General features: G+C 33.1%; 1 protein-coding gene across 2 annotated transcripts in view; it reads left to right on the forward strand.

Annotated features, from left to right (window-relative positions):
- LOC119633382 (dual specificity tyrosine-phosphorylation-regulated kinase 2) overlaps window positions 1–16,136 on the forward strand; it is a 100,152-nt gene that overhangs the window by 66,202 nt on the left and 17,814 nt on the right. For both annotated transcript variants that reach the window (XM_038026922.1, XM_038026923.1), the window contains 4 exons: window positions 5,965–6,120; window positions 7,672–8,203; window positions 11,311–11,480; window positions 11,583–11,860. In XM_038026922.1, the coding sequence (XP_037882850.1) occupies window positions 6,097–6,120; window positions 7,672–8,203; window positions 11,311–11,480; window positions 11,583–11,860 (1,004 nt within the window). In that variant the 5' untranslated portion in view covers window positions 5,965–6,096. The remainder of the gene's footprint in view (window positions 1–5,964; window positions 6,121–7,671; window positions 8,204–11,310; window positions 11,481–11,582; window positions 11,861–16,136) is intronic.

The following is a 16,136-nucleotide window of genomic DNA, read 5'->3' on the forward strand; positions in this document are numbered from 1 at the left end:
ATGCTCATCTTATAGCCGTAAACGCTTTTGTATTGACTTTGTTGTTAGTTTTTAGTAAATAGCATGAAAACTTAAGCCAGCTAAGCTGATCAGACATTTACCCATAAGGCCTATGCAGATATTGTTTCGTTGCCCGTGAAATATCACATTAATATATCTTCATATTTCAGTAGTGAGAAGACAATGAAGCGTAATATTAGTAATAAGTTAAAACTTTCATAAAATTATTACTTTATATACGTATATATATGTACAGATATATATAGGCATGTATTCATAATTTTGTATGTTATGCATATGTAGGAAAGAAAATGAATTTTTGGCTTACGTCCTCTTAACGTTTACTTGCACTTCAATGCTTGTGATATTTAAGTTTAGGAGTTGGACACGAACGTAGCTTTGATTTTCTTCCACTTTGGGGTCGTTTCTCTTCTATGATAACATTTCTCTTGTAGTTAACCAACTTTCGACTTAGGTAAGCTGAACAAGTAACATAACTCTCTGATTATAGTCATAATCTTTGTTTAGCTTAAATTTAAAAATAAAATAAATGACAAGAATACATTTACAGTTCGGCGAAGAAACGGACTTCATTACATTAATAAGGAATGGGAAGACTTTTATAAGCGATGTATAATATACATTTACCGATGTATCCAAGGAAAAAAAATCTAAAATTTCCAAATTTCGTTTTCTTACCGCAAGAAAAGCTTTGAACTTGAAAAGCATTAGTTGAAACAAATTTTTGCCATTAAAGGTCAGGAGTTTCTCAAACTCCCCGCATAAAGGGCATATGTTAAAAAGAACTTTGGTGGAAAATCGCATACTATTCGTACCTTATCGGTTCATTTCTAATTTCTGTAATACGCTACCAGATATTCTTACGAAGTGTTTTTATTCGTTTCATTTAGTGCAGTTTCATCGTGACAACCGTTGAGTGGATACGAGACCGATAGCAAATTGTTTTGAGTTTTCAACGCTGCCACCAGGAAATTAAATGAAATTTTTTGGTGCAATAGTCGAGCATTACATATTCTTTTGCAAGCAAACAAGTGAAGCGTGAAATGTGCGAGTCTGTCTTTGACAGATTCAGTGAATTAATCAGTAGGCTTTCGTGCATAAAATGTCGAGGGAGGAGAATTTAAAGAAGAAAATTTGAATATGTGAAAGGATATTTTTATGGTTATGGCTATGAAATTGCAATTTAATTGAAAAAAAAACGAAATAAAAAACTTGTCTATAATAGGCTTTAAAACTTGAAAAGCGTTTATCTCGAAACATGATTTATCAGAACGGTCGCGGCAACAGCGTTTATAATTTTTCAATATTTCTCTTTGGTTTTTTTTTTGCAATATATTTACAATAATAATATCCCCTAGCCAAGGATGTAGAGAATGTTCGTTAATTTAATTTAAGCATTTTTTATTAATGAAAGGTTGCTTTTCTTTGACGAATAATTTAACTTTTTCATTTAAACTTTCTCGCCAATCATGCAAAAGTCAGCAAATCCTGGAAAATCTCGCTAACTGTACACATATAGATTATTGTTATTGTTGTTGTATGGACAATCCGTACCGCGACCTAAACGAGCTATTGTACTCTAGAAATGCAGATGAAACGATTTCTTTTTTTTTATTCAAATTTGCACCAAACAATGACTGAGCTGCAGGGCCTCTTCACATAAAGATGTCTCACTCATTGTGGCTTCAGTGTTGCCATTTTTTACTATTCTTCAAAATATTTCTTTTCAAGACTTAAATAGGTGGTTCACATCCTCCTCGTCTGTTATAATTCTATTACCTGCCCTTTCATTCCAAATCACATTATCAAAAAAAAAAAAAACAAAACAAAACGATTAGTTCTAAGCTCTTACTATCGCGAACGTGATTTATTAAGAATAGGTGGAGTATCGAACTTTTGGTTTTTTTTTGGGAGGTAGCAAAAGGAATGACAAAAGTAAGGCACCATCATTCCGTTTGCAATAAATACAACAACTTTTTACTGACATTTTCTTTAGAAAAGCCGGTATCTAGTGAAAAAAACTGGAAAGGTCATCGTGAGTTGTTGAAATTTTCATTTGCCTAAAGCGATATAAGATTTGTTTATATAATTTATTGATCTGTATATAATAATCCTTTACGCGTTGTGATGGCAAAGTTTTGTTTCATTATTGGCAACTAATGCTCTTTCCCACAAACACTCAAATGCCAAAAGTATATGAGACGTCTCGCCAATGACTAGTTAGCTCACTTCAACGAACAAAACGAAACTTTTATTGGCTTAAAATGTTACTTTCATATCAAATTAAAATTAATCGATGTAATTATTAAATGTAAATTCATAAAATGCATAGATTTTCGTTCGCCGCGAGATTCCATGTCTTCTCTCAGGCCCAATTTTAGATGTAAATATATGGCTAATGCTTAATATCAGTGCATCGCATCCGTGCATAATAATTTTCTTGCTCTTAAATGCTATTCAGCGAATCAACACCTGACGGCTCGCCGTGCATAACAATAAGCCGTCGTACAGTATAAAGCAAATACATTTAAATTATAGATTTTTTTCTTTTTGACACTTATGATGGTTTGTGTATTCGTAGATTTTCTTTTATTTGTAAAAATATTTGCCTTTTTCTTTTTTCGTACTACAACCAAAAGTCGATTAGGTCCTTGATGTGTTCGAGACGAGTAGTGATATCTCGGCGATAGAAGAAGGCAACTTAAAAATACAAATCCCTCTCTCCATTTCGCTCATTACTTGGGATAAATAATTCCGGTTATAAAATGCACTTTTGTAGGCGTGTGTAAGTATGAAATGAATACTTCCTTCGGCAAGTGGGGTAAATTTTGGCTTCCAATTATTCGTTCAGAATTATACATAGACAGAGCTTTATTGGCTTAATACTGAAAGTTCTGCCTAAAAATTCTTCGCAATCCGTAGCTGACTCTCGTCTTAGCTTAACAATTATCAGTGCAAAGAAAATAGAAAATTTGAATCACTCAACAAGTTTGCGATCCGATACATGTACAGGAGCGGTGTAAAATCTAAAAATAAAAATTTTCAGTTTAACCGCAAAATCTCCAATATTTATGCGGTATTGCACTCATGTCTACCGATTGTAAATCAAAAATAGATTCAAAAAGAAAAAAACAATCAAAATTATTTTATTTCAACCACCAAAAATGTAAACTCAACCAATATTATTCTCACTCTCTCTCTCTCTCTCTCTTGCTTCATGCTTTTCGCACAATCCAGCTTAACATTTTGACCACAGCGTCATGTAGTCTAGCAAGGCTTTGCTTACAATCGCAAAGCAAAAGCAAATTCATAATACATAAGCAAATAAAGCGGATTTTGTGAGCACTTTTTGACTGCTAACAATGTTCCCAACAACGGGACTACTTTTGCCCTTTCATTAAAAGAAATAAAACGGCTTTTCTTAAAGGCAAACGAGAATCACATCAAATAAATAACTTATAAGAAAAGCATACAAGTACATCACTGTATACTTTGTCAACAAAATCTCGCATCTAAAGGAATTGCATGAGTTTGTTTACATCCATCCAACTTATGAAATTATAAACAACCTGACGTAAGAGAGGCAATATGCGAAAATCGTTTCGTTTCATCGAAATTTAAGGGAAGGGCATACACTGTTAAAAATTGATTTTCGATTTTTTTTCATAAAGCTAAACTTAATTTTGCTCGCATTGATTTTGCCAATGTTGTTGCGCAGGCAATGATCTTTGAATATTACTCAAAGAGCACTTTTTCCATTAATAAAAGGATTCCATAACGTTTCCGTGAGCCCACTTCACAAATGTGTACAAAATATTTCCACTTATGTTCAGCTACTTGCTTATTATACCTTCGAAGACTTCGTGTGCCTCACACCATTTCATATTTAGTCGAAAACTTTCTCTTGATGGAAACGAATTGCGGTCTGTTTTTTTTTCTCTTTTTTTCTATCAATGACCAATCACTCAGAGGATCTCCTCTATTCGTGTAACACGATCACGATCAGCAGAGAGGCAAGAGAACAGGAAAACAGGAGGAAAAACAGCTGGAAGGCCAGAGATTTGAACCCGCGAACGTAAACTTGGTTGTCGCGATTCTTACTTCGGCTACTAATGCGGCTATAATCAATCACTCAGGATATACGTTTGCGCGTGTAACGCGTTGACGACCAGAAACAAGTGTGGAAAGGGAGAGAGATAGGGCAGTTGTCTAGTGGATTGAACTATGCTTTTACTAATCGGGCACTCGCTATGACTTCCACCAAGTATGGTTAAACTGTCGATAGGAGGTGAAACCCGCAAACACCGTGAGTCTTATCTACTCGGCGTCCTTATGTCATCGTTAGGCACGGCTAAGCATGCAAGTACTCTTCGGATTACGCTAGCATGTAAAGTACACCAAAGAGCTTTCATTGCTAACAAAAGACTATCTGCGTGTGACCTCACTTTCCAAACTGATAATCAGTTTGACAGCAACTTGACTTGACTTGATTAACCTTCTAATTTGTTTTTGTTTGCATAAGATTTCGATTTATTGCACAACATTCTCAACTTCCTGCACAAGTGTCAAGATATTAAATATCCGGTATAAAGGGTCTATTTGAGATTAATTCGATGCATTCTTTCTACACTCTTTCATGAAAGACTTGTAATTAAAAAGCACTTATTCACGAAAATTCCATGCAATGCAATTTAAATAAACTTTTTCATATGTAATTTTTTATTCACTTAATGTTGCGCTTTTTTGCTTTTCCTAATTTTTAATTATGGGCAATAAAAATTTTCTGTTGTCGGCACACGGACATCATTCCACCATATAATAATATTACACTATATAAATTATACTTTAGAGGAACAATAAAAATGACAATTTTATGCTGCTTTCTTCCGTTTTATGTTATAATCATTACTCCGAGCGTATGTACTGCGCCACGCGAATATGTATATATTTGGTGGCGCAATATACAATTTCACCTATAATTAATAAGTATTGTATGACTAAAATATGATGGGAACTTGATCTCGATCATATACATATATGGTCTGTATAGAAGTGAGAGCTTGTTAAAATTTATTCATGATTTATTATTAGCATTTATGCGCTATATAAGGTCATTAAATTTCAACGGTTTACGAAAATGTCAATTTCCTATACGTTGCTCTATACAATTTCTTTGGGTTGTTATTCCAATTTTTGACCAAAAAGTGACTCTAATCTAATATATGTGTTTAGCAAATTTCTAAGTTTCTCTATGTTTGGCTTTAGGCCGGATTGCAAACGGATTGGCAAAATCAATAGATTGGTACTCGTGGTAGCTTTGCAAATAGTAAAATGTGGTATAATGTAGAAAGTTTAAATGCGATTAACGTAAGTGTGTAAATAAGTACATATGTATATATAAACCTCTACAATTGCTGCATGAGTTTGTATATTTTTGTAGTAATTTTATAGCTGGTCAATGGCTTCTTAAATGTGTTTGCATTTTGTTTTTCTTTTTTTTTTTTTTTGCTTTTGCTTTTGTTTTTGTTTTGTTACTTCCAACGGCGCGAACTTACCATAGGGTTATATACCCTGTAAAGTTCAGTCACTATTTTGTTTATTATGATGTCCATTAATAATGTGTTGTGTGTACGGTTTACATTGACGTTAGGGAAACTTTAAAAGTGTGTCGTATACTTCCAGACAAGCAGTAAAACCGTGCAGCTATAAAGGAATTGCGGTTTATTGGCTTCGTGCCTCTACCCAACCCGATTGTCGATATTTATGCTGATTTAAAACGATATTAAAATAGATATTCTTTTCTATTTTTAAAGTATTTCGCCTATAAAAGTTATAAATAATGTAAATAATGTTAGTTGTAGTTTAATTTTTTTACTTTATGATAAACAATTAGTTGCATTGCCATTTTAAATACTCAATGTTGTTTTCATTTTTTCTTTTCAGTGAATCGCACTTATATCCAGCCACACACAAAACCAGATGTACGCATGTCCGGTAACTTTAGAACCGCAAAAAATTAAATACTCAAAATTCATCTAAGAAGTAAACTCTGAGAAGAAATCTATTATCAGCAAAATGTTGGATCGATGTGAAATGCCGGTAAGTATTGTTTACTATGAAACGTTAGGGTGTACCATAAGTTTCTTGCTTTTTTTTTTTTGATGCTAAACCAATAGACGGCATACACCATTTTGACGAAACAATTATGTGCCGTTGTGTGCCCTATATCGCGGGTTTTCTTGATGAGGTCCGTATCCGTCGTTGCTGAACAGCCGCTGCGGTCTTTAACTTTCAGATCCAAATATACACTTAAACCTGAACTGTATTTTAAAATGCCACAATTGAGTTACATACGCGACTCAAGTAACCCGGAAGGTAATTTTCCTTCGAAATCCCCGTCAATTAGTTTTGTCTGAAAGTGGCTACCTGATGTCGCTCTGTAAGGGTCACTTTTCACTGCAGCTTTATTTCAAGATTTATTTTGAAAGACATATAGTCTAAGCGGACACACCATTCGTCCAAAAAGGTACCTCGACAAGTAATATGTGCAGAACGCCCTTGCTTGGTCTTGAATTGCATTTGATAGTTTTGTTCTTTATGTAGATACAACATCAGCGAAGTAAATCATCTATTGTTAATTCACTGAATTCCGGAATAAAGCGAAGGTGTTGCAACTCATTGCCTTACCGCCATTTCAAAAAGCATTTTACTCCATAGGCAGTTAAGGCTACTACTTTCTACTTTGTAATGGAATGGAAACATTGTGTGCACAAATAAGTTCTAAGCGTTTCTTTTTTTCTATACTTCAATCTCTACTTGGAGAAATTGAAACAGTTTACTTTATTCAAAATATTGTCCTTCGTTAGTTACGACTTGTTCGCATCTTTTCGGTAATTTTCGAGTTCGAGCTCGAAAAAAGTCTTGCCCTTGAAGAAAGACCTTTTGAGTCTCTCCCTAAAAATCGAAGCACTGTTCGAACAAGTAAGAAGTCATTTATTAAATCCTTTGCTAATCGTTAGGACCAATATCTGCTAAAAACAACAAGGAAAGTAAGACATTTCAAACTAGAGCTGCAAGTGTTTTCTGAGCCAATTCCTTCATAGCAAAAAGTCACTGGGATATATGCCCACTTTTTTGCCGTAATTACATCAATTATTGGTCGTGGTGTTCTTTGGGGCAGCCATCAAAGATAATCAGCCTTTTCGTCATTATTGTTGGTTCACATACTTTCTATCGTACCTATATAAGCTATGGATATTGTAGCGCATCCGCTGTTTATCACTGCTAAGAATTGGACAATTCTTTCGAAATCGGTTCGAAGCATTCTCAATTTTTTCGGTTGGCGGATAAGCTTCGTAGAATTTATACCAAACGTTCTATCTTCTATGTACAATTTTTGCGACTTTTTAATCAAAAGAATTCCAATTGGATCAAGATTTTATACATTATTGCGTTTCTGATATGCAATTAAAAGATGACAAGCATATTAGAAATGGGCGCGAAATTTCGAAAAAAGATATACATCCGATCAGTTTACTCTTACGTTTCTTATCTTCTCTCAATGTAATGAAAATTTTTACTTTGAGTCAAGTTTTCCTTTCGACTCATATTTTCGAAAAGAATAAATAATATTTTTTTCTCTTTTTTAAGGTTCAGATCGACAACGATAACAAGTGTCGTCGTGATCGTGATGCACGTCTTTCCAATTCACGTCTTGATCTACCGTCTCTATGCAACGGTGGCAGCGGAACTACACGTGGCTCATCGCGTAATGGCCGCTGTTTAGAAGGTCATGTAACTAATGTACATCACCCTGTCAATGTTAATCACCATCATTATCATCATCATACGCAACAACAACAGCAGCAGCAGCATCGTCATACAACATTACCGCAGCGTAGTCCTATCAACACCAATATAAATCACAACAATAATAACAATAATAATAATAATAATAATAACAACACCAACAACAACAATAGTAGCACCAATAATATGAATAACAACAATAGTAATAATAACTTAAATTTAGGATCACCAGTATCGTCATCAAATACCGTTTCATCGCATGGCAATAGCTCGAGCGGTGAGCGCGGTTCGTCAACCAAATCAAACAGCAGCAGCGGTAGTGTTCAATCGGGTAGAGATGACATCAAATGCATTACACCGATGACACCATCAGGTAAAGCAAAAAAAAAAAAAATCCTAATAATTTTCTTAATAATTTACAATAATAAAAAAAAAAGAGTCATTTGAATGCAATTATGAAAATTAAATGAAACAAACTATCGTTTATTTAAAAATAATAATTTGATTTATTCAAGCTCCTTGACATTTTTTTTTTATTTTTTTGCATTTCAACTGTTTTCACTTCAAAGAACACTCTTCTGGTTATTTTCATTAACATACATTTCACTTGGCTTTCATTAAAGGTCAAGGATATTATGCGAAAGTTCGTAACAAATGCAAATATTAATAACAATAATAATAATAATAAATGAATACCTAAAAAGAAACTGGATCTCCCTCTCTCTCTCTCTCTCTCTCTCTTTCTCTCTCTCTCTCTCTTTCTTTGAAACAGACCACTTTGAAAAATATAAATAAAAGGACCAAGAATAGCAAAAGAATCTGTGTTCGCCTCAATGCGAGCGTTAACTTAACACTTAAGACTTAATATGAAAATATAAGAGTCGCTTGGGTTTTCTGACGAACACCTCACTTGGCTTATTGCATCATTTTTATGGATATTTTACGTGACTTTGAAACCCTGATGACAGATATTTTACTGCTTACAAAATCTCTTCTGGCTTTTTAACCATTACGAATGCCTTTAGTTCCCATTGCTTTTATGCTTTTGAAAACTCAATCACAAATTTCTATACAATTCAATATTTCCAATATCGTAAATTTCAACAAACGTACGATAGTTGGAGCTGGAACGCGATAACCCCAGAATTGAGAGAAATATTTAAGTATATGTTGATCTTGCATAGAGCGAAAACATATATTTCTCGTATATCGTATTCTTTTCCGATCTTTCGAGGTTAAGTGTTATAAACAGTCAGGCAAAATTAATATACTGCTTTTTTCTAATAGTAAAAGTGAAATTGAACAAAAATATTACACGTATAAAACGTAGGCAAATCAGCAAAAAACAATAAACATTAATTAGAGCCTCTTTTAACAAGAACTAAGAATATAACTGATGAAGAAAACTAAGAAACTTATTGCAATTCCTGTTTATGAAGAAATAAAATAAAAAGAAAATTTCAAAAGCATAATAAACAAAGCATTGAAATTTAAATGAACTCAACACAAAAAAAAGAAATCTAGTTCTCCATCAATTTAGTTATACTCTACAACGTTTGTAGTACGGGACATATTAAGCGTGTGTGATGTTTGAAGGACTTCCTATATCGACCGATTCAGGATCAATTTTTGAATTGATTACAGCGTGTACGTCCTTCTGTCCGTCTCGCATATTTGTTTGTAATCTACAGGTCACAATATTTGAGATATTTTGATAAAATTTGGTACAACCGTGTGTTTTAGATCAAGAACGAATCCTATTGAAAACAGTTCAGATTGGACAACTTTTTCGGGTACCGTCAATATACCGTCTTTTTCTTTTTAAATCGTTATATAAAGTAATTTGCAATTTAAATAAAAAATTCTTGACAAAAATCGATGATCAATCGTGTCTCCGTATACTGGATTCATGAGAACAATTTGAGTGGGCCGATGTTTTGAACCTCCTTGTTCATAACCGTTCCTATGAAAGATAAGTCGTTATATGCGCAAATGTCCTAATTTTTAATATTTCATAGTCCATAAGTTCATAACAGTCGTTTGGCAACACAATCAACTGCACACATACCTCATCACGGAGAAGAGTGCTGGCGAGAACTAAGCCTTTATATGGTAAAAAGATCTTCTTTTTAATATTTTATGGTGAAGATTAGACCGTAATAGGAACTTGACCTAGGAACGAACTGTACCATGTTTGGACTACGTAGGTGTATTTATCGAAACACACCTTGTAAAAGGTTACTTACTAAGAAAAATACTTAATATAATGGCCTGAACTCCAACAAATGTGTATGAAAATCCTTTGCACCGCAAAAAAAAGTCGAATATTTATTAGCTTATGATGAAGACTAACTTCTCCAAATTTAGACCTAGCGCTGGGGCCTCTTCTACATAGCGGCTCGCATAAAAACGACGGTTTTATTGCATTAGTGGGAGCGGGATGCGGCATTTGATTCTCGACCTTGCCAGACAATAATTTTCTTTTTTCTTATGGTAAATGAATAGTTTACTGATTCTCAATCTAGTCATAATATAAGATAAGGTAACGTAAGTCATTTCATATCCACCTTTCTTCCTATGTAAGGTATAAGTTTTAACTAAGAGTAAACTATGGCAATTTTGACCCTCAAAACAAACCGATCAAGCGGATTAAGCACACCGCGCTATTTTTCTTACCGTTATACTTCTTTTCTGTAAACATGAATTAAATTCATTTAATATGCATTTGCTTGTTGTAAATAAATCTCAACAAATTACTTTCTCAAAAAATATTTAAAATGAAAGAGAGAAGAATTTTTAAATGTCAAAAAAGAAATGCAATAAAATTGTAATATCTACTATAAAACAATGATATGTAAGGTTTGTCAATCCGCTTGTGATATCAAGAAATATTTACTTCATTAGAGTAAATGTATTTTTGTTGTTGTAGTATGTTGAAAAAGAGCTCGTACTGCATGCGAAGACGTCCGCAGTACTTCGTTTTAAACTTCAAGTGTAGCCTAGGTGATCTACATCGGACGATTTAACCCTTTCTACGCCTGACTTTTTTTCACCTACGCCTGATTTCTTAATTGATAATTTCGAATGACATGATCCCGACTCTTTGTCAACGCAGGAGTTTACGTAAGAAATGCAAAGTCGACACACAGCCACTGCAGGAGTATAAAGGTTAATCCTGGTCTCTGAAGATGCTCACAACCAATAAGTACTAGGTAGTTCGGAAAGTAATTTCGTGTTTTATCCGAACATACGACCTGATTGTATTCTTTCACAGCGAACTTCGCACTTATGCCGCCTAACCGCTACATATGTAGGCAGCTGAAATAGTAAAACTTATATGCGAATATTATAATGTACCCGATTTTCATATATTCAGCTGATATGGTGTAACATATAACTTAACCATAAAGTTACTTTTGAATATGTTCTTGTGCATCAATTGTTTTGTAACGAAAAGTTTTGCTTTTAATTTCTTTCTAGAACTTGTCAAGAAATATAGTAATTTTTTAACTGACATGGAATTTGAAGAGTTAAAAGTCTACAAGGAAATCTGGTATTTCGGTCAAAATGCTAATAAAAATAATTATAATAATAAAAGCTCAACAAGCACTAATTCTGGTTATGATGATGAAAATGGCAATTATAAGATTGTAAGTGTGACTTACTTTCTATTTTTATTATTATTTTTATTTTTTTTTTTAAATTAATTTACATATAATTAAGAAAAAACTTTCATTTAATATTGCTTACAGATTGAACATGATCATATCGCGTTTCGCTATGAAATTTTGGAAGTTATCGGTAAAGGTAGCTTCGGTCAAGTTATACGAGCTTTGGATCATAAGACTAATACGCATGTTGCCATTAAAATAATAAGGAATAAAAAGCGTTTTCTCAATCAGGCTGTGGTAGAATTGAATATATTGGATGAGTTACGTGAAAAAGATGCCGATGGATCTCACAATGTTATACATATGCTCGATTATATATATTTTCGTAAGCATTTATGCATAACATTCGAACTAATGAGGTAAGTAGTCATTAATTTTATTCATTCTTCTTCTTTGGAATTGCCCCGCTTCAATTTAATATGATCATAGAATAATTCACATATTAACATATTTTCGGTAACGTGCTCTACTTATTTTGTTGATAGACACCAAACACATTAAACTCTTTAACCATAACAACACGCATAAAAAGTAAATGAATTATAATTGTGCTGACATTTATAAAAATTAGATAGTTTTCAAGGAGAGATGGATGGATGGATTTTTTGGGGGGATGGGTGGAGATGGTATAATTTATTTGATTTAAATGTCATTTTATATTACGTTAAATTACGTTTCAAGTCTTTCATTTATATCACTTTGTTAACGTGATTTATGGTAATAAAATATTAAAATCATTTACAAAATCCCTTTAACGAGAGAGAGAGAGAGCATATGTAAACTAAGTGAGCCTTCGAATATCTCTTTTATCCATTTCATGACCTTCATATGCATTAAAAATATTTGCGCTTAAAGTTAGTCCGTGACTTGTTTAGTTAAAAGTTTCATAAAACCGATTTAACCATAGTTTTTCACTTTGCTTTTATTGTTAAGAAACACAAATTAGTGGTTTTATTTAGTTTTTATTTTTTTTTTTTTTTACTTTTTTTTTACTATTTTGCTTTGCCATTTACTTTTTCATTCAAAGAGAAACCAAAAAGTTTTTTCTTTCATTGAATGCCATAGAAGCGTAAATATCGCGTGCGATACGTAATTTTGTGCGATAATGTCAAAAGTTTGACAACAATTGTAAACATTGCGTTATGCTGTACTTATGCTTGTCTACAGGTCAAAAGAAAAAAACACAAAACAAAAAATAAATAAATAAATGTACACTAATATCGTAGTAAGGATATGCGTCTTTAACTGCACAAAATCAATTAGATTTGATTTAATGTACATACGTACATATATGCACGTAATAGCAAGAACACAACAGGTAGTTGGTAGTCAACGTTTCGATATCAATCGTAAGTGTTTAATTTGTAATCCATAAATCAATGTTGCAATGTAAAAATAATAAAGAAAAACCATTTCGTGTGCAAACTTATTGTTCTAAGTTCAAAGTTAACTTAATGTAAGGCATTTTATCAGATACGGCTGACTGTGCTAGTCTTTACTAGTGCTAATGAATTTCTTGCCTACCAAAGACAAAGAATTGCATATGGCATTTAAGTCAGGTTGTTTCCTTAAATTTTTAGAGTCGATCAAGTTTTCATTGCATCTAATTTCTAAAAGTTGGGACTTAAGATCTCACACACTTTAATGTAAATCAAGCCTACGCGATTCGCGGAAATTCCGCGCAAATGCCTTTTGCTTTCTTAACGACAATCAAATTCCTGAAACGAACTGTAAGAGGTGTCCCAAAATTTTACGTTAGATTTGAATTAAATACGTAAACGAAAACGTTTATCTTTTTAATTTGAAATTTCTTTACTAAGTTATAACGTTTATACGATATGGTTACGGGCAATAGAGTCTCACGGGCAAATAGCCTTGCTTTGCTGACACATGCGCGCGAATTTTTTCACGATCATTTTGCGTAAACGTGGCTGAATTTCGTTGATGCAACGATGCATTTCCTCTTCAATGCGCGGATAGCTGTGGACTCGTTGGCATAGACCTTTGACTTCAAATAGGCCCATAACCATAGAAATAAATCCACTGATGTCAACTACTCGCTTGACAATTGACGAAATTAGATCAATATTACGATCATGTCTTATGCGAACTTTTGGAACAGTAGTCGCCAAATTTTTATTTTTTTTTTTAAATATTGTTCGACTACAAAAACGCATTGCTTATGCGGGTAATGATCAATGTTCGCTAACTCTAAACCTTTAGCTGTTTTTTCTTTTTTTGGTTGCGCACAAATGGGGGCAAATAGATATCTTGCCTAAAGTTCGGAGTACCCTATATCAGATATCTAGAGAGATGGAGATAGAAGATTGGTGAAAAAATCATATCAATTAAAAGAGAAAGAAAATATATTTGGAAATAAAAACAAAACGAATGGGTTGACTTATGGTAAAAACAATTCGAAAATCCATTTTAATATATAGCATACAACTTCAACATTTAAATTGAGTAATCCAGATCTTAGAAAAGCACTCTGAATCCCCTATATCAGCTTTTGCTTATTCCCATATATGTATATATTAATCTCATAGTTTTCAGATTTCTTTTGCTTCAATTTGAACTAAGTTAAATCTTTAATCTTACGGCAATAAGAGTTGAATTCTGCATATGCGGATAAACAAAAAATAAATAAATGAAACAACAACACATTTTCATAAAAGATTACGCATTCCCACAGTAAAAGAGGAGATTATCAATTTCAGTGCTCGATATCTTGATCAACTTAGTTATCATTCGAACTTGCTCGCAATAGCTGTAATAGACGATAGTGACGAGACGAAAAGACTGAAAAGATACCATATCTTACATCTACGTTTTATCGAATAAATTTGAAAATGTGTGTGTGTGTGTGAAGTAGAAAAATATATATATATGCGTTCACGGCTAAGATAAGATTAATAATGAATTCTTTTGTATACATTTTAAGATAACTATACAAGTTGAATAGTTTTATTCTCAATAGAGATTAAAAGTAATCCAAAAAAATTAAAGTCGGCCCATTTGCTGATTAATCTAAAATATTATTGATTGAAGTTTAGTGTACAGGCGTCCCACAGTTAATTTGCACTGAAACATTTTTATTTAAAGCCAAATGTCACATATAAGTCAAAAGAATGTGTACCGTGTTGTCTCGCATTTTAGAAGATTGCTTGAAATAATGTAACACTGCACCGTGTTGTATTGAAATCATGCTTTACAAGTTCCGTGTTAAGCTGGGAATGCCTGTTAACGGTTTGAAAGAATGTAAAACACAAAAAAAATTGGTGATCTATTCGTTAAAAATTCGTTTCAAGAGATTTCCGTTAAGAGCGCATTTCATTTTGCTACAATAAGTTTTCTAAACTACAGTGAGACTCGGCTTAATGCAGTTATTCATATAACGACTTTTCAAAATCAGGTATTATATAAAAGGTGATCGAAAAAGTGGTCCGATTCGAACTATTTTTAACAATCCTGTGGAAGAGGGATGTACTAAATTTCATTACAATAAATTTGAGAATCGCTACCTGTAGGGCAAAACAAAGCAGACACACAGGCGGTGTAATAAAATACGCGTCTACTTCAAGCCCTTCTAGCTATTGCATACATCCGCATAAGCTTACACCACAATTGGTGTGTGGTACAACAAATTGTTTCGACTTAAAGTTAAATTTTGTTTAAATGGTTTTATTTTTGTGCTGCTTTACTGTTATCTATATAGTTATGTGTAAGATTACGACTCAGTGCCAGAAACTACAAGAAATTGTAAAAGGCACAAACCGTTATAGGCAATATTAAATGAATGCACGTACGGCATGTGCATAAGATAAGTTTACCAATTCCTTAGGCGAGTGTTCTTTAAGGTTAACTCGAAACATTTTCATTTAGCACATGTCGATTACAAAAAACTCCAATACAATGCTTCCATTGAATAAGGAACTATCAATTTATAGTCTTTACACCAAATTTGTAGAAGGACTAGTGCACCGAAAGCAGAAGCAATAATGTGCGCTGTCGTACTAGAAGATTAATATTCCATCTCTTCGGTTATTGTTAAGCTCTCTTTTACTCTTTTTGTTCGTTAAAGACTTTTTCTGTTTTCGAAAAAAGCAATCATCGTTTATATCTGCAATATATAAGTTGATATATGCGTAGTACAGGAAATTAAATTTAAAATTCTAGTAAAATTTGGTTGATGTGAAGCAAGTGCTAGTAGGATGTCTTATAAATAAAGACCCTATTGCAACAAGTGCAAATAAAAATTAATTTAATGCAAACTGGCGGATGAAAAACTTTGTTTGTGGTTTGTTTAAATCTGTGATAATAAAAAATTACATAAGAATGTCACTAGGTTACTACGGTTAAAAGTTATTTACCATAAGTAAAAGCTTTGTTTTTATGCTCACAAGTCGTTGAGGAAGTGCTTTTCACTATATATATAAAAATTGTAGAAAAAAAGTCTTAGTAACCTACTTAGCCTCTAGAACGGAATAGATTTCCTTCACCTCTTTAAATGGCATTAGCGTAGCAATATTAACCCATAGAAAATGTAGATGATATGGAACTATTTTATTAAAGCGAATGTGTGTGAGTGTGTGTGTGTGTGTGTGTGTGTGTGTGTGTGTGTGTGTGTGTGTG

This window comes from Glossina fuscipes, unplaced genomic scaffold (genome assembly GCF_014805625.2).
Source record: "Glossina fuscipes isolate IAEA_lab_2018 unplaced genomic scaffold, Yale_Gfus_2 2, whole genome shotgun sequence".
NCBI lineage: Eukaryota > Metazoa > Arthropoda > Insecta > Diptera > Glossinidae > Glossina > Glossina fuscipes.